Source organism: Bactrocera oleae, chromosome 6, assembly GCF_042242935.1.
Source record: "Bactrocera oleae isolate idBacOlea1 chromosome 6, idBacOlea1, whole genome shotgun sequence".
NCBI lineage: Eukaryota > Metazoa > Arthropoda > Insecta > Diptera > Tephritidae > Bactrocera > Bactrocera oleae.
In genome coordinates this window covers 51,034,620-51,054,761 of record NC_091540.1, presented here as the reverse complement: position 1 = coordinate 51,054,761, position 20,142 = coordinate 51,034,620, and the positions used below count along the sequence as shown (strand labels likewise).

At 35.0% G+C, this 20,142-nt stretch overlaps 1 protein-coding gene and 1 long non-coding RNA gene across 2 annotated transcripts in view; one reads left to right on the top strand and one right to left on the bottom strand.

The window, feature by feature from the left end:
* LOC106622717 (uncharacterized) overlaps nt 1–20,142 on the top strand; it is a 78,225-nt gene that overhangs the window by 23,635 nt on the left and 34,448 nt on the right. The window contains exon 3 of the mRNA XM_036359151.2: nt 4,511–4,642. Coding sequence (XP_036215044.2) covers nt 4,511–4,642 — 132 coding nt within the window. The remainder of the gene's footprint in view (nt 1–4,510; nt 4,643–20,142) is intronic.
* On the bottom strand, nt 10,872–11,750 carry LOC138857772 (uncharacterized). The gene is made up of 2 exons (XR_011396948.1): nt 11,316–11,750; nt 10,872–11,264 (listed from the first exon to the last, which is right to left on the bottom strand). It is a non-coding gene; the product is annotated as an uncharacterized lncRNA (long non-coding RNA).

Below are 20,142 nucleotides of genomic sequence, written 5' to 3'. Positions count from 1 at the left end.
TAGATGGCAAATCTGCAGACCCATTTCTTTATATAATTCGATCACCTAATAATGTTATCCGGCTATGAGGCTAAAAAACTTATATGAACCAATTAGACCCGCATCACTTACCATTACGGCACCATCTACGACTAAAAAATAAATAAAAAACAATATAGCTTTCGACACGCAAATAACACTTCGATTTCGGAGGTGAACTTCGCAAAACGGACAAATTAATATTCTACTTAAGACTCAATCTCTCAAAAAGAAATGTATTTGGTCCAATACCTCCAAAAAAAAAAGTGTTTGCCGAATAGTTATTGCTATGTTGACAACGCTGGGGTAAATTTATCTCAGCTTCTTCTACTCGGTTGTGCCGTTTCTTCAAGTCCATAACCCTTGAAGACTCCATTTGAATTATAAAGAAGGTGCCATAGTGCGAGACTAGCTTCAATATATATAATAACAGACCTTAATTTTGTACCTAGTCGGTAGTCTTAGTCGTACCCCTTTTATCACTATCCCCCTAATTTTCTTTTGACTATAGTTAAAATGTTGTAAGACGGCATATAATCTAATAGTTTTTTCTTTCTCAATGAAAATATTGCCTTATTACATCGTAACATTATATTGTATAAAAGCACCTTGTAAAAATGGTGCATCTTTTGCACGATAAACCGGGGCAAAAACTGCCAACCAACTAATTTGCAATTTTCATTATTTCAGCTTAACAAAGTTTACCGATTCGTTATATTTAATAGAAAAACTTTATTTAATTTATAAACAAGCTCAAAAACAATAAATAAACATCCGCGAGGCAACTTCCACTCTTACGTTTTGAGAAGGACCGAAAATGTTACACTTACAAGTATTTCTGATAAGAATACAACATTCTAAGAAAAAAACAAACGCACCTGAAACAAGAAAAAACGTTAAGTTCAGTTGCACCGAAGCTATAATACCCTTCACGGTGCATTTTTTTACAGCATAAAAGGTTATAAAAAATATTTATTTATGTTTTCACTCAAGGCCTTGAGTTTGATCGGTCAGTCGTAAGCCAACTACATAACTTACATATATGCTATAGTAGTCCGATCTCAACAATTGCTTCAAAGATTGTAGCGATGTCTTGGATAATAGTTTCTGCTAAATTTTTTGCATATACTTGTCAAATGAAAAAGTTTTCCGTACAAGCACTTGATTCCGATCGTTTAGTTTGTATGGCAGCAATATGCTATAGCGGCCCGATATCGGTGGACAACAAATCAAGCAGCTTCTTTGAGAGAAAAGGACGTTTGTAAAATTTCAGGTCGATGTCTCAAAAACTGAGGGACTTGTTCCCGTGTATGCAAACGTATATGGCTAAATCGACTCAGTTCGTCACGCTGTTCATTTGTATATATGTATGTATACTTTATAGGGTCTCCTATGTTTCCTTTTGGGTGTTAACATGCAAACATTGTGATCCTGTTTAAGGTATAAAAATGGTGAGAAGGGAACACGCAACTGTAAGCCGAGCATAGGGCAGAATAAATGGAACATTTTTGTGAGAAAAGAAAACGCTATAAGCTAATTTAATTGAATCGGCTTCAACCTCACAATATTGAAAATTTTTGGTAGAAAGGATCATTTCTCGATAAAGTTTTCCCACAAACTCTTTGTCTATATAACATTTGTTTATTAATAATACTAGATAAATAGATTAAGTGAAGCATAATATTAACATCGAGCCAACAAACACGTGTTTGAGGCATGAAGTAGTGGGAACATGCTTTGCGGAGCCTTTAGTGCGTCTGCTTTATTCATCTACGTTTCCTAGTGCGCCTATGAATTTAACGCCAGTTTTGAGCATTTCGTATAATTAGGGCAACGTGAACCACTACAAAAGTCAAGTGGGCATGTGGAAAATGAAGAGAACGTGTAAAAAGGCGACGCGTGCATTTTGGCAACGTGCAACAACCACGCACGCGGCAACAGTTGCTACATTATAAAAGACTGCGACAAATTAAAGGAAAGCTACTAAATACACATAGAGTTAGTTAATTTTATTTATTAGTTTCATAATTGCGATCTCACCCGCGGCAACAACAACATACATACCATATATGAGAAAGTAAGCAAGGATGGTGGTTGGTGCGTAGATTGGCGATTTGTGGCAGAGTGGTGCCGCATAGAACAAGCGCATGAGTTAAAAGGCTGGTTACCTAACTTTTACTACGCACATGTTCACCACACACACATATACATATGTATATATATATATATATATATATATATATATGTATTTATGCCCCGAGGTGTGCTGCAACGCGCGTGTGAATACGCACATAATCTGTACTAAGCACAAGCTTGTTACACGGCGGAAAGAAAAAATTAACATACAACAACAAAAACAACAATGGTGTAACATCGAACATTATGCGGATAATTAGTTGCCGAAAATGTACTGCTTACATATATACATGTGTACATAAATAAGATGCCACACATGTTAATGTCGCGCGAAAAAGCGTCGTTAGCGGAATGTGTTGGGGCACAAGGGGTTGGGCGGAGTTTCGAAAGCATTTCCTTACGCTTAGCAAGAAGGCGGCTCATTAGCAGTTACTTTCTCTAATTTTTGGTTTAGTTTTTTTACTTACATATATATGTACATATGTATTTAATGTGACAATAACAACAATGGAAAATTTAAATGAAGAAAGCATTCCAGGGTTGTCGGAATATTATTGTATTGCCGTGCCAACGAGACGCGACACCAACTCACAGTTGCCACATAAATAAAAATTATGACTTTCATAAGGCGCAAATGTGCTCAAAATCCTTTCTGCTCACGCTGTGTGTTTATAGGAATGTATGTACATACTTATGTGTCATGATGTATATAAAAAATCATATATTAAGTTTATTACTACTACATATGTACATACATATGACTACATATGTACATACATATGTATTTCGTTCGTACATGCGTATTTAGTTATATTAGACCATAAATTTCTACACGTGTACTGTACAACATGCGCACGCCGAAGTCTATAATCGTGTCGCGCGGCGCTAATGGCAGCCCCTAATGACATTTAACGGTATTTTAATGTTTGCGCTTGTTCATTACCCATATTTATAATAAATACATTAAAGCATAGTAATTAAATCAGAGAAATGAATATGCTTGCCACAAATGTACGATTTTAAGTTTCTATTTATTATATTTTAAGAGACACTATAATCACAGTTAAGGAAGAAATGCCTAGATTAATATATTAACCTTCAAACAAAAATTGTCGAGCGCTCTCGGTCGGTTAAGTTCCCATAAACGGCGAGATTTAAATAAAAAAAAAAGAAACCATCAACCAATTCGAAACCTACAATGATATATCTATTATAAATTTTAAAATATAAAGGTTGTTTTCTTGGAGATATGGGACTTGTACTTACATATATCAAATGAAACATATAATTTTGCCTTTGAACTGAAACATAACTGCAAATAACTACACCACTTTGTATTACGAAGAACATACTGGCGGTCCAATTTTGCGTCACTTTTTTAATCACTGTGACCTAGTAGCTATGTATTTTATCAGAGTAGTTCATTGAGTTGACATAGCACTGCAAAAGGTAGTATAATCGGTTAGAATCACATGGCTTAGGTAGCCAATTGGCTGGCTCGTGACTTGATATTATTTGACTTATTGCACAATACGGTCAAACCCTTTACCAATTTGACGATTTGTATTGCTGTGGGGAACGAAAAGTAGCGCATCATTTGCCTTTAGCGCTCAGGCTGACGTAACATTTGCTCCATCTTCAGTTTAGAGAAAGTATGGATTATTAATGCCTGCGATATGCAGAACACACAAGACATTAAAGGGAGTTTAGAGGGCATTTCGGGATCGTTCGCATTCAAAATACGGCATGTTTGCTCTTAACGTCGCGTTAACGCAGAAATGTACCTCTTCTGTGAAGTTTGACAGTAAAAAAATTAAGATAAGTCAAGTTTCGGAAAGCAACGATTTTCTAACGTCTTTGCACGAAGATTTGCCAAAACAAAGGCCGGTGTTTTTTGACACGCTCTCTATCTTTGTGAGAAGTTTGTATTTCTTAAAAGCACCATATAGTTATATGGAAAAGGATTAAAATTTTATTGAAATAAAAATATATTCTGAAGGAAATGAATATTTTAACTCTCATAATTTCAATAATATCTTCTTAAAAATATGATAAATTATATATAAAGTTATTTGAGTATTAGAAACATTTTTTTTGAGAGTCCACAAACTTCAATTATTTGCACAAAAAACGAAAAAATATGTGCAATAAGAGCAATAAAATGCAGGAAAGACTTAAATAATTGGAATATAACGAAAGACAACATACTGAAACGACCATAATTTTTTATTTATTATATATACTCTTACTGAAATCAGTAAGAGGCAGTATAGACGGATTATTTTTGAAATGACTGATTTAACGTTTTATTTAAATAAATAGTTTTATACTCACATTCCGTATTTTCTACTTACAGAAGAAGGAGGAAATACCCGAAGTTACCATGGCCCACAAAAAGGCAAAGGAATGGATTGTAGCTATGGCCAGGGCTAACTATCAGGATCTATCCAAACTGGCAACTGATTATCCCGAATTGGTCAAACTACACGTAAGTCATAAATTTAATTAATTTTATTGATTTATTTTAATTTCTAAGTTTCTAAAATTGTTCCACATATCCATTGCCTTGATATCTGACAACTGACAAATGATCACATTAGCCACGGTCACTTGACAATTATACAGCTGTCAATGTGCGGTGCAAGTGAATATAAGTAGCTTGAGCAGTGTAGGTATAATTGTAGAAATTGATATGTATGGCGCCACTATGCAAAGTAAAGTACTCATTCATATTTATATGCTTCTTGTAGCCTACGATGTGTGGTTACTTTGACAGACACGACGGCACGCCTAAAAAAATAAATTTGAATTATTCTAATTTAACGGGTGTTTTTTTAATCATGTAGTTTTCAATGAGGCAATACTTTTTTCGGAGTTGGGGTTTCTGACAGCTACCATACCATACATTCATAGTAAGATATTAAAAAACATATCGTGAATGTAAGTCACTAAGCAAAGTCCTGCGGACACATATCCACAAAAGTAAAATTTGCAATTTATGACTAGTCCTTGAAGTTTTTAATCTAGCCATATGCCAGACTTGAAAATATAGAAATTAATTCATGGTAACTTAATTATATTTTGCCATCAATAGATATGAAAAAATTGAAAATTTGTATCCCAAATGAATTAACTCATTAAATTGGTATAACTCCTATCTTCAATGCTACCAAGTTGTGTTTTGCATAGTTTAGCTGACTTTTACTATTGTGAATAGTTCAAATGACAAATAAAAATACAAATTTACTTTTTTTTCTTGTATTTTTAAAACATAAGACCTAAAATTAATTATGATAATTTATAGAAAATCAAATTTTAGGGTTACAGTAACGTTTTTTAACGCGAAAAAAAGGTTTTCTCCACTAAGAAAGAATCATAACACTATTGTGCATGCGTCAGAGAACATGTTAGAGCAGGGTTGCACCACAAACGCTGCCCATTTGTTTGAGCATCTGGTATAGTTTGTTCGATTCGCTGGAGAGTAACGCTTGGCGAATCGAAGACAGCTATTATTCGACTCAGCCCAATCCACTATCCACTCTTCACTATTTTGCCTTTAACATAAACTTTGTTCCCAAAATATACATGTTGTAATACGTCTACAAGTAAGTATGTTGATATATAAACAGGCTTGAACAAACGTTCGCTTGAACATGTTTTTTTTTTGAAAAGTACAAAATTGATCAGAAACGAATTGAAAGTTTGAGAAGAGGGTAGCATAGCTAATGAATGTTAAAAAGCACCTTATGCCTAGCGCTTAAGGAAGGACCCTGAAAAATTGACTTCAAAATACCTCTTATTATACTTATAATAATAATGTCAATAAAGTGGATCTCAAGTGAAGATGTTTTGATCCAAATTCCATTACTTCATATGTATTTTTAGATGGTCTTTTTAGCTTTCTTTGCAATCAAAAATTGGCAATTAAGTACTGCCATATAAATATTTGTAGTCGAAATAGGTGTCCCACATCTACTGAGCAATCTCATACATTCAACGCATTGTAAGTTCTCTCCGTTACAGCATTAACGGTTTGTCGTTCATTACAAGTCACATGTCGACTTGCTTGCCTTTAGTTCGTTGTGGTAATCAAGCAAATTAATTTGTAAAACTCTCAACTTTTGGCAGCAACCAATAATATACCCGTAATGAATCCATTGCGAATCAAAGGATCTGCATAAATATATTTGAATATGTGTGTGTGTGTGTGAATGCGACTTGCTGTTGACACTAATTTATTTCTCCGGGAGCCTACTTGGAAATGCATAAAAATGATTTATGCCCATTTCCGCTTCATTGCCAGCCCAAATGATTCGAAGAATTGCAAGCGCCGCATAATTCGCGCATTTCACTGCTGCGGCAACTCCTTATTAATTGCAATTTCTCTGCATTTATAAATTGCAACCGCCAAGATTGCAAGCAAGCAAGACGTGTATAAGCGCATTCATAAGCGGGGCATACAATTCAATTGTGTCTCCTTGTTGGCAACGCATATTATTTCCGGGAACAAGAGATTTGTAGCCCAATTAGTTAATTCCACACAAAAATCTCCACATGAACTTGTGATCCAGCACAAGCTGCAGCTACAAACATAAGTATGTGTGTGTGTTGCTGCTACTTAATCCAAGACGAGCTGTCATAAGCGAGTTCCATTGAGGGGGAAATGCAACCGCAAGCAGGCAATATTTCCCCCAAAGCGCCATAAATCTTCTGCGTAAGCAGCAAGTCCCACGGCGGTTGCGCTGTGATGCGAGTGGTAGTGTAACGGTGTCGGTGCTGGTAGCGCTAGTGTCGCTGCAGCATAAAAAATGAATTATGCGCCTCTTTATCGGCGTGAAATGCAGCAAAAGTTCTAAATAAAGCGTAAAAACGAAAATTAAAAAATTAAGGGCGGCGTTGTAATTGAGCGACTGAATTTCAATGATGTAAATTTCTGTTGAGTGTAGTTGTTGCGCTGGCAGCGAGGGCAAATCCTAAATTTTGTGTGTCAACTATTTTATGAATATTTGGTCTCATATGAACTGATAGAATTAGTGGCTTTGTCTATCATTTAGAAAATTTATATTTTTATATACATATGTATGTATTTATATACATATGTATCTTTATGTGAGTGTCTAAACAATAAATAATAAAACATCCCTCTATTTTTTAGGTTCTACATTTTATGACTTTGTTAAGTTTTTAATTGGCTATTGCTGTCAGCTTAGACATTTTATTATGTCATTATTTATAAATTTATAAGCAAAAAGATATAAATTTTGGTTTTTAAAGTTCTTTAGACTTTGTTATTTTAAATAAACTAAAATAATCTCGGCGAACTGGATTTATTCGGCAAAGTATTTAATATGCTTTGGGTTCTTATTATTAATTTAATTTTTTGAGTGTGTTTACTTAATGCACTTAACCTAAGTTGCAAATAAAGTCAAGTTAAGATAAAGTTTTGTAAAATTTGTGAAGAGTGTGTTTAAGACTCCTAACACTACTTAAAGTCAAAAAAGTTCGTTTTTTTAATCCTAAACTGGCTCCTTAATTATACCATCTTGTGAATACGAGTTTCCTAAAGTATTCGTATAACCGTGCGCTACTGCTACTAACGGAGCAATAGTCGTGATTTATAAAACTTTCTGAATTTTAAACACATAAATTCACCTTTGTTGGAAATAAACATATATAATGTAAATATGTTTTATATAATATATATACGAGTAATCTTTAAAGCTGATTAACAGACTGCACAACGTGGTGTCCACTGACTAGCTCGTAGCAACTTGCATCAAAGACTTCTAATATATTGTAGCAATCGAAAATTCTTTACAGAAAATCATAAAGTATTCAATATATTAAAAAAATTTCGTACAAAAATAACATAGTCCGCAGTTTTTCAAACTCAAAGCCAAGTTTAAACTTGAGACCTCACATGAATCAAAAGATTTCGACCGCTACTGAAAATCATGGGCTAACAGAAAGTTAAGGACTTGGTATTAAAATCAAAAGACTTGATTTAAATGTTAAATGTTATTCATTGAAATTATTGATAATTTTCGATTTTACTTTGCCCTTTTTTTCTAAAATGGGATTACTGTTGGCTAAACAAAACAGCAGCGAAAAACTTATTTAAAAATGTGAAATCGAAAATTATACGTCCTGAATTATCTTGATCTAAGAAAAGTCAATGACTTATTAGTCAGTTCTACGTCTGTCAATGGTTTTAGATCACATGTTTTTTATGCTCTCGCAACATGTTGCCACAGAGTGCAATAGCTTTGTTCACCTAACAATTGTTTTTAACACCTAAAACTAATCGAGATAGATTTATAAGGGATCAGGATGACGAGTCAAGTTGAATTCCGACAATGACTGTCTGTCCCCTCCGTAATGGACTACATTTTAGCCAAAAATATTTATTAATTTTTACTCAACAATCGTTCGAGAAGACACTACTGTTACTTCTACTATAATAATTCAACAACAAAGAACGAACTTTCGTTGTTGATTTACGTGAGTACCTGCCGCGACGGCCTTACCTCACGGTGTTCCAAAACACATCGTATCAATGCAATGCGTTGATAAACGCCCCAAACAATACGAGCTATTTGCAAGTATTTATTTGGATACCAGTGGCAGTGTGTCTGGGTCCACACTACCATCTTGGTATGATTCGAGGCCGACCTAAAACCTCTTCCGTTTTCGGGTACGGAACCCAGTTGCTTTTTGCAACTTTATTTTAGAACTAAAAAAACAGTTAGGCTGAATTTTCAGTTCTTCCTGCATTTAGGTTTCAACCACAGCCACCACGAATCTCCCCAAAGGGGCCATAACCCAATGAGCTGATTTAACCGAAATCCAAGGGCTTTCTGCTCCCCGTGGTACCAGAAAGTAAAGGTATGACTGCGTAGCCGAAACTACTGCCAGTTGAGCAACCCATTACTCAATGACTGGTGACATTTGTCGCTTGAACTTCAAATGTCTTTTTATTTGCTTTTTCATTTAAAGTCTATAATATCAGTTCAAGCTGAGCATTATAGCACTATTCCTGACATACTATGCTGATATTACTGAGCAAGGTACATAATAACAGTCATAGTGCATTTGGCTTTTAGTCGCCTTTTACGACAGGCATGCCTTACCGCGGGTAAATTCTTACCCCTACCCGCAGGGGGAACAAAGAACGAACTTTCGTTGTAGATTTACGTGAGTACCTGCCGGCGACGGCCTTACCTCACGGTGTTCAAAACACAACGGATCAATACAATGCGTTGATCAGCGCCCCAAACAAAACGAGCTTATGCAAGTATTTATTTGGATACCAGTGGCAGTGTGTCTGGGTCCACACTACCATCTTGGTATGATTCGAGGCCGACCTAAAACCTCTTCCGTTTTCGGGTACGGCACCCAGTTACTTGTGTAACTTCTTTTTTCGAACTGAAAATTCAGTTCTTCCAGCATTTAGGTTTAAACCACAGCCACCACGATACTCCCCAAAGGGCCGAACCCAATGAGCAGATTGAACAGAAGTCCAAGGGCTTTCTGCTCCCCGTGGTACCGGAAAGTCTCCGGTCAGACTGCGTAGCCTAAACTACTGCCAGTTGAGCTCCCCATTACTCAAATGACTGGTGACATTTGTCGCTTGAACTTCAAATGTCTTTTTATTCGCTTTTTCATTTAAAGTGTTTCTAATATCAGTTCAAGCTGAGTATTATAGCACTATCACTCCATATACTATGCTGATATTACTGGGCAAAGAATATAATAACAGTCATAGTGCATATTGGCTTTTAGTCGCCTTTTACGACAGGCATGCCTTGCCGCGGGCATATTCTTTCCCCAAACCCGCAGGGGAAACAAAGAACGAACTGTCAAATTACAAGTGAAAAAAGCCAAATTAATACCATTGTTTTTTTTTTTTTTTGCTGTAAATGTTTTAGAAAATAATCAAATTCCGCCGTTAATCATAACGTAACTCACACTGCATTATTAAGAACAATTGTATCGAACTATGTACATATTTATGTGTACAAACAAGTATATACTTACGTATGTATGTACAACAATAAATAATTTCCATATTTGAGCTTGAGTCCAGCAATGTTTTTGCATGATTAGTATTTTCACAAAATAAACTTTTTCCTACAAATTAATTTAAATTTTAATGAGAAACTGAAAAAAAGTGATTGAATGAGAACAATTTCCCTCATTCGCAGCACACTCATTACTTTTACCAACAATATAATATACAAACCGACGGACAATTTCGTGGGCGTGACTGTACTGTATATTTCCTTTTCGAACACAAGTACACACCCACAACCGAAAAAAAAATTCTAAACGGATCTGCCGCAAGAGTGTAATGCAAAGTTGGAAAAAAATGGAAACCGGAGCCTCAACGATCCCGCCACCTTGTAAAGTCGCCTTGTCGGACATGTGTTTTTCATTTCGTTAAAATTGAGTGCTTCCCTTTCTTCATATCATTCTTTTGCCTTACTTGTCTTTTTTAAAATACATTTATTCCTACGTTTTTTTGCTTAAAAACAAAGCATAAACAACAAAAATAAATTAACCAAAATGTAACAAACTGAAGACACGTGTTGCGGGCGTTGTCGGTAAATGCGCGTACAACAAATATGAACACATGTACTAGCAAATATGTACATATGTACTACACACATGCATACATATGTGTACACAATTACAACCAGCAACATATAAATATATAATATGTTTTTACATATTTATGAAATTTATTTTTTATATATACCTTTTTTCACTTATTTAATTCTTTTTAACAATTTTACTCAAAACAGCAAGGCACCAAAATTTACGACCAATCGCCAATTCTTTCTATAATTTACATGCATATGGCAACATTTTAGTCGCGTCACAGACTATCATTCGTTAGCCGCCAACGACACACACACATATTGAGTCCCTTTGAAGCGCAGCTTATCACGAAAAGCGTTCAAATGTCATGTTTTCCTGAATTGCCCGCCGTCCTTAGGGTATGCGTGGTTATTGTTTTTATTTCCACTTCTTGTTTTCATTTTGTCGCCATGCGGACTGTTCCGAAATTTTGCATGCGAAAAGCAATATTTGCGCCAACACTTTTTTGCCTGTAAAATTTCATTAAGCTTTTTGAATGGAATTTTTTAACCTCTTCGTACCGTTTTAGTAACCGCCCACTGCTGTGGTGACGGTGTGACGTGCGAAGGCGTCATCAGAACAAACGAAAAGCTCAAATATAAACCATTAATTGTCAACACGATTTTATGTATTGCGGACAGCAACAACAATTACTTAAGTGATAATTTTTCTCTTTGATTATTTGCTAGAAATATTTTGACTTTTTATTTCTTCACCATTTTAACTTGCGCATTTTGTTCTTTTGAAATGTTGTCGAACAACAGAAAGTACAAGAATTTTGTATTTAATTTGTTAGGTTGTCACATGTACACACGTAGCGAAGCGTCAGTTCAGCGTTTCAGAACTAACAATAATTCTTTTTGACTTTGAAATCATCAGCAGCAGCTTCGTTGGTGGTCAAATAAATTATTTTGTTTTGTGACACTTTCTATGAGAGAGGAAAATTTATTATATTTCGTTCATAAATTCATATTTAAAGTAAAAATAAAACTCATCGTGTACGACATTCGCCGTTGGTCTGTATATATGGTATGTAATGTGTACAATTTTAAAGTTATATTCACTTGCAAGTCTGACAAAACGCGTTTTTTTGTGACTTTTTTTTAATTGCATTTTATTTCATTTAAAAAAAAATGTGGAAAACGGTTGGCCTCAAGGGCCATCCCTGCAACTTCCCGCTAATTTCATACGCTAACGTTCAAATTTCGCTTTTTTCACTGCTTTTGAGCTCTTCGAACTTTTTCGTTTTCGATATCTCGCAAGTAAATCAACCGATTTTGACCCGGTTTGCTTAGGTTTAGAACTGATTAGTTTTTGGTGTCGATCGGTCAAGTCGTTTGGATTTTTCAAAATTTTTATTTTTGAGATTTCTCAAAATCTACTGGTCCGTCCGATTGGGTCCAAACTCACACGAAATTCAAGTGCAATGAAACCGAAATGCCGTTTAGTTTATTCAAATCGGTTGAGCCGATTAAAAGTTATAAGAGGGTCACATACATCCACACACACACACATACATCCACACATACATACAGACATACGGACATCATCGTAGAAATGTTCGGGGAAGCTTCCTCGACCCTCAAAACGTCGAGATCTGTTGAGAACTCGATTTTTACAAAATGGGGTGAAACCAATATCTTCCCGATTTTTAGAAAATTTTCCATTTTCTTAGCGGGAAGTTAAAAAAAATAATTTACATTGCCAAATTTAATATACTTTAATAATAGGCAATTTATTTAGAAAAAGTTTGAATTCCTTGATTCCCTAGCCCATCTACCAAAAGACTTCCGAAATGAAGTATCTGGCTGTGAGAAAGATTTTTCTGCTTAAAGTCTTAATCATAAATCCAAAAACCTTAAAGAAATTATTATTGAATATGAATTAGATTAGTTTAATGGCCGCAGAACTAGTTAAACAATTTTTTTTTGACAAATGGCTGCTTACCAAAACACAAAAACGTTTTTTTTTGTAAAAATGCATACTTCATAGTGGCTTGAAAAGTCGAAGTTGTTATCAAACGTCTTATTGCTTCGATCATTACCTAATAAATATAATAAAGAAGGTCGTGAAAAAATTTGATATCGATCGTTCGTATCAGCCGTTTTGAGAAATTTTCCTCCCCGACAGCATTTAAAGTTTTGGGATCCAATTACACTAAATTAAGAAGTTCTTACAAAACGCTCATATGTATATCCGAAACTATTGCCGGATCTACTTCATATGTTTGGAGCATATTCGAAATCTTTTCCAATTTTCTGAAACTGGGAGAGTAAATAGTAACTTGGGGTCTAGTCTGGCGAAATGGTGGGTAGGGAACTAGTTTCTACTATAATTTCGTCAATATCGATCTCTTGGTCAGACCAAACACTTTTGTATAATTTTCTAAGGATTAATAATTGAATGATGCACCAATAACGTTTATTTATTCTTAATTTCCTACCCAGTCCAAATTCGCACTTATTGGTAAGAGAGGAATTGCCATACTTCTTAAACAATTCAGAATTATAGTGGTGAAAGTTTATCATACGGATACCACAACGTCAAAAACTATACATGACAAATAAAATATATATAAAAGAATACTTTTTGGTTAAAAAAATTATCAAACATTTTTTCATTTAATTAATTTACGACTTACTTCTAAAACCAATTAAATCGACGATATTTCTTTGTTTGTTTCTTCCCACTGACCAACATCACCAAATCATGGCCGATGAGTAAAAATAATGTCAAGTCATTGGCCGCCAACAAGCGGGACAAGCTATGCTTCAACAAACGGCAATAAAACCAAATATTATATTTTTAATTTGAGCGAGTGCCCACCCTTTTCATGGACTAAACACACACGGGCACACTCTTGCAGGGCCACAGCTACAGTTAGTTTGAATAACACGAAATTCAATTTGCCCGCATGTCAAACTGCACTAAGCCAGGTCAAAAATGCCGTTCGAACGTGGCCAGCCATCTAAACTGTTGGTGTAACGGATAAACGAGCTGCTAACGCATGTAAATACGTGCAGCAACAACGAAAAACAATAGATAAAAGTGAACAAATGAAATATGAATAGAAAAAAGTGATAAGTTGGGAAAAAGTTGGACGCAAACAGACACAAATTTACGCACAGTGCGCGCTAGGAATAATCAAAATAAGTTCACAAGTTTTGAGATTTTTATATCAGATGCAGCATTATTTCAAATTTATTCTTAAAAAGTTATATTTTACCTCATTTACTTCTTATACTGGCATAGAATACTGTACAGTTAGCTGTAAATTTCAAAGTAGAGGGGCTGAAAAGGTTTTTCCTGCGAACTGCCGATAAAAGATTTCTATACTGTTTCTGTACATTTTCACGCTGTACCAAGAAGTTTTCTAGGTCATCTATTCCTAAATTTATTTTAAAACTCATCTTTCCGTGCTTTTCTTAAATATCAATTGATTCATGAGTTCCCCAGTTACTATCTGAAACCGAATTCTCCGTAATCTGTGAAAAACACTTTCAAAGACAAAGAAGTTGCCTTATGTCATGTTTGATGTGTTTTTCTTGCTCAATTCTACATATTTTTTGCTAGTTCTCTAATATAGCGATACTTGCGCTTCTGGGGCTTCGTAGTTACCTTTTTTGGTCACCGCTGCTGTAGTATTTTTAAGCCGATTGTTGTCAATTCCCAGCAAGTTGATGGACCTTATTTAAACGTTTGAAGAAAAGATTCTCTTAATTTTTAACCTTTAAGCTCGAAAGAAAAAATTTACACTAAATGCAATCTCAAAACAAGGAGCAGGAGAAAAGTAAATGTGTTTCACTCCTTTTCTGGACTATTCTGACTATTATTAAGCTATATAAAATCAATTGAAAATAGTGCGAATTTGGCCAAAAAAAAATAAATCATTCCCTCGAGAGTTTTGCTATAATAGCGATGCCCAACAAAAACTCTACGTCATTACATAATTATAGTAATCTTTGAACATTGTTCTTTGTTTAGTTTTGACGATGCTCCATAAACGATCCAAATTAGTATTATTAATAATGTAGAAAATATTCACAAATTTCAATAATAATCAAGAAGTCAGCTTACGTGTGTTACGGCTACTAATTTCATGTTGGTTTTAAGTTTTGGAAATAGTATACCATATAGTCACATAGTGTTAGATCAGACGAATACGGAAGGTGGTTAATGAGAAAATCCGTTTTTGCATCAACAATTCATTGACTTTTTTGCACTTCATTTACTTCTTGTGGGACAAAACACGCACAGACATTTTTATACAGTAATCTTCTGTTAAAATTCTCCAAATAGTGTTTTTACTCGTATTTAATTCCTCAATTAATATTCTCGTCGTAAAATTAGCATCGATACCAATAATTTTACGAACTTTTTCCAACAATTCAGCACGATTACTAGGGTCTTTACCACAAAATTTTATAACTTCTCTTTGTAAAAATGAAACGAATAGAGGATGAATGTGTCTGCAGATGCTGCAAAATTTCAATAAATAACGCTGCATTATTTCAGAAGAGACAAACACGCTCCGTATTCGGATCAGTCTTCGCAGTCACTTTACGAAACATAGCAAAAGTATAGAAATTCATAGCTACATACTTACATACGTACAAATGTATATTTGGCTTGGTATAAACCTCACGGGCGGTAAGGCAGGCTACCGATTTGACTGTCATAGACAGTTGTGAACAATAGAAATAGCAACAAAATTGAAGATAAAACAAATACATAAGCAAAACATACCAAAATACATGAAATGGAAAAATGCGAAACTGAAGAGGCAAAAAAAATGGGAGGCAACTGGGGTGTGTGGATTCATGCATATTTATATACAAGTAGAAGAGGGTATGTATCGTGAGCAGCGCTGTTGCAAGCACAAACTAACTGACTTACTACGAGAATATTTGCATTTGAGTAACTACAAAACATAACAATGTCGAAGTTTTTAATTAATTCGAAACTTGTTACATTTCATAAGCTCCAACCAACTAGGAGAGATAGAGGCTGTCTCACTGCCAATAGCTTCTGCAAATTGAGGTGAGGATTTCCAAATTGTACATATTTGTGATGTATATCTATGTAGAAATGTGTTTATAGGTATGTGCAGATTGTGTCGGCAATTGGCCGTTAGTCACACAGAGTAGGAATACATCATAAATATTTATGTTTGGACTCCCTCTGCTCAGCATATAAAACTGATGGCTATCGAGTAATGGTGATGCGTAGCACAGTACATCATAGCATAGTAACAACCATGAAGAATCTGCATGGCTTGCTAACAAAGTTTTGCTCCTGGGGCTTTTTGAATTGCAAGCCATTCGAACGCTCTAAATTTTCGCTATGAAAATTCATTTACGAAATAGCGTTTAATTTTAGCTATGCTATTTTAAGCTACGGTTTGCTTAGTTGGAGGTTCATTGAAAGTCATTGATGAAGTTTATTACTGTGTTGACGATGATGTGCTATATGTTGCTATAATTAGAGTTACATACATATGTATGTGTGGAATACGTATATACAGAATGCGCCATCTATTAAATAGCTTTGAAAAATTAAATTTGAAATCATTTTTTTTATTTTTTATTTGGCCCTTTGTATCATAATGTACAGCCAGGAGTGCTGCGAATCGCCATCATATATGTATATAAATATATCTTTTGACTATTTCTTAAATACATCAATTAACTCTCCGCCTTTATTGGCCACAGCAAAATGATATATGGATTTTTGGTTATTTTTAGAAGCATATCGAGTGGTGTAGAGGTTATTTCGACTATAGGTAGAGGTAGGCCCGAGGATTCCAGACATATACCTTTTTTTTCAAATTCTCAAAAAAACAGTTAATGAAGAGTAAAATCTAAAAATCTGTGTGGTAAAAAAAAATCAGACCTCCAAAAATTTTTTTTGTTGCTGAAGCTGAATAATTTTATGGCATTAGAAAAGACCCCACCGATTTGTTGAAACACCTAAACAGTGAAATGACATAATGAATCAATATCCAGCGATATCAGTTTTGGTTGACTGTATCGTTTTGTCTGAAAAATATGACCTAAAGATGATTTGATATGCGCAGCGACCCAAAACTAAATTATTGGTCAACCAATGGCGTGCCTTAAATCTCAAATCGGCTTTCTGTTTCTATAATATAACAATTTTTTTTTATAAGGTCGAAATGGTTTTCGTTAAAATACAGTGCGAGTTGAATGACTATTTTCGGTGTAAGACATTCTAATTTCGACGCTTCATGTAAAGAATATTATTGAATTGAGTTATCAAAAACCAAAAAATCAATCAAATTGGTTGATAAATGAGAATCAAACGTTAAATACAATATTTACATACCGATAGAAAATATGGCGTACACTGTAAAAATGTAAAAATTTCACAAGTTTTTCTCGATTGTACAACCATTCAACGTCAGATAGTCATCATAGTCGAACATTGTCATTTCATTTGATGAATTATTTCATCTCATGAGTTCATATGTACATGTGTATGTGCTGAAGTATGGTCTGCTACATATGTGCTTTAAATTTCAGCCCATTTCATTTTGGGTTTCTACATTTTTTGCCAATCTACATACAACCTTGCTTCGCTATTTACAAACTTTCATATACCTGTGTAGGTATATCCATCATTGAATAGCAGATTTTCTATTGGCCGCTTTTTGCTTTCTGCCCAGCCGATCGTTCGTCATGTTTCGCTTAGGGATTTTGCGATATTTTATTGTACAATACGTCCGAGTAATCATGTTGAAAAGAAATTGAATACACGTTTGCTAAATTGTAATTTCATATGCAAATCAAACTCATCCGCAGCGACAAGCGAACGGACAGACAGACGGCTGGTCGGTTGGACAAAGCTTTGAAATGATGAACTCGTATTGATTTTGTGTGTGTGCTTAACACCCAAGGGACCGTGCTGAGGGGCAGACGAGCAATGAGTGCATGTAGCCCATCTAATTGATAGTAACAACTCATTCGACTCACTCAAATGTACAAATGTTTGTATGTACGAATATGTATTGTACTATATTGCATTTATGACTGCAATTTTTGCTTAGGCGGTAGTTGCACAGTTCCGAAGTGTCTTCACTTTTATTTTGCAATCGGAAATAGATGGAACATTTTTAATTCATGTATACCCACTGACATACACAGCAATCTAAGTGTTTAATTACGAATATACCTATGTGCGTATATATACCGTACATACATTGCTTGTTTTCATTATTGAACCATTGCATTTTATTATATTTCTTTTATGTATGCTGAGGTGGTAAAAGTTTAAAAAGCGCAATGTTGGTAATTTTTATACCCTGAACAGGGTATATTAAGTTTGCAACGAAGTTTGTTACACCAAGATGAAATGATGAAAGCGTACATATTATATATTAAATCAACAAATATAAATATTTATCAATAGTTTTAGTATTTTTAAGTCTTATTTAAGTGCGATAGAAATTTTAATAAAATAGAAAAAGCAAATCTGGATCTATAGGATAAAATTGGCAATCTAAATGAAAAAATATCAGAAATCCTCAAATTGATGAGCATCAGACAACTTTATTACACGAGGAATAGTTAGTTTACCGTATTTATTTTTCCTTTTTTACGATTCAATTTTACTCATTAACTTTTTATTTTTAATTATTAAATTATCTGCCATGACCTCGTTTGTGAGAACTATTGTCTTAGAAAACCTCCCAGATGCGGTAACGCATTATACCGTCACTACAACGGTAGAAATCAAAAGTATTGCTGGTTGCGACAATTTTCATGGCCGCCCTAATCTTTCAACAAGCAATTAAATGGCTAATAAAAACACTATCACTAACATTTCATTAACTCTACCAGCGCGCCACACAGCTACGCATTTCTGGCTCGCAAACGCAGCATTGTCACCCGGCAGAGCACTCAGTTCATGTACACATACACACACACGTAAGCAGTAGCACGCACGCACAAACAATTCAATCAACAAAGTCATCAGCAGGCGCTGACAACGTCAAAGCCCCCGCCTGTGACCAATCAAATGTCAGCCAATGGGAACAACGTTTGAGCATTGCGATGATAGCGAGTCGCACATCAGCTGTCTTGCCTAGCGCCGAGCGGTGTGACGTGCACAACTGCGAAATGAAGACGGTCTTTCATGAATCCTTTTGTAGCAATGCAATGCAAACTGCGTTTTACGATCACTTTCGTACGAGTATGGCGGTAGTGGTAATAATTGTTTGTGTTGTTGTAGTTATTTTTTTAATGCCATACCTTCATTCAGACATCTTGCTACCGCGTGCGCTACTGGCTGATTGCTTTTCCCATCTCTTCCGTCCGGTCGTCCGTCCGTCTACCCAACTGTGCCTGTTGCCACGATATCTATTATTGCTGCAGTTGTTCTTGATATGATAGTTGGTGTTATTGTGGCGGCATGTCGTTAAATTTAATTAGCACTCGGAAGCGGTGCGCGGCAACACCGACAAAGCGACCAAAAGTCACTACCGCACAACGCTTCGAGCATATACAAATATGTACATATGTATGTATATACATTTACCAAATACATACCGACATACTGAAATACTTATGCGCATAGATTTGTACAGCTAAACAGTAGCACCTTGCCACTGACAATAATTAAAATCATTCACAACTCCTTTGATGTCCCATTTAGGCGTTTAAGGCGGAGCGTTCGGCCAGCCAACACGCTTGTACCGGAATATTTGAACGGCAAACCGCAAGCATAACCTGCTAACCGGCAATAAGACAGTCATTATTTTTTTGTTGTAAAAAAAAATTATTGCTTGTCAGGATTTCTTGTGAATTCAAGGGTTGTGTGCGTGCCGCCCAGTCCCTTCGGCGCTTTGGTGTCAATTGCGCATTTCGGTGGCTCATTCTTGTCTCTATTTTCTTGATTATTATTTTTTTTTTTTTTTGTGAATGAAGGTGCATTTCAACCTTACTAAGCGTTGCTCATAAAATTCGAATCAAGTCATTTATGTGGCAATAAAGTCATAAACTTGCTACCGGGTGGCAATGTCAAATTATATTTATATTTTTCTAGGTTAATGAAAATAGAGTGAAATTCCTTTATTTTTACTTATCATGAAATATGAATTTTACTTCAAATAAAACCGGCATTTTTATGTACTTTTATGATACAACTCAACTATAAATTATATTTTTGGAAAAGATTAATGCATATCTGGCTACGGCACTGAATGGAGTTGAATTCTGATGGTATTAAATTGTGAAATTTTAAAATAAATATAATAGGAACGAAAAGGGTAATTCAATACAAATTAGAATTAAATTAGATTTCAACATTATTAGATTAGAACATCCACGA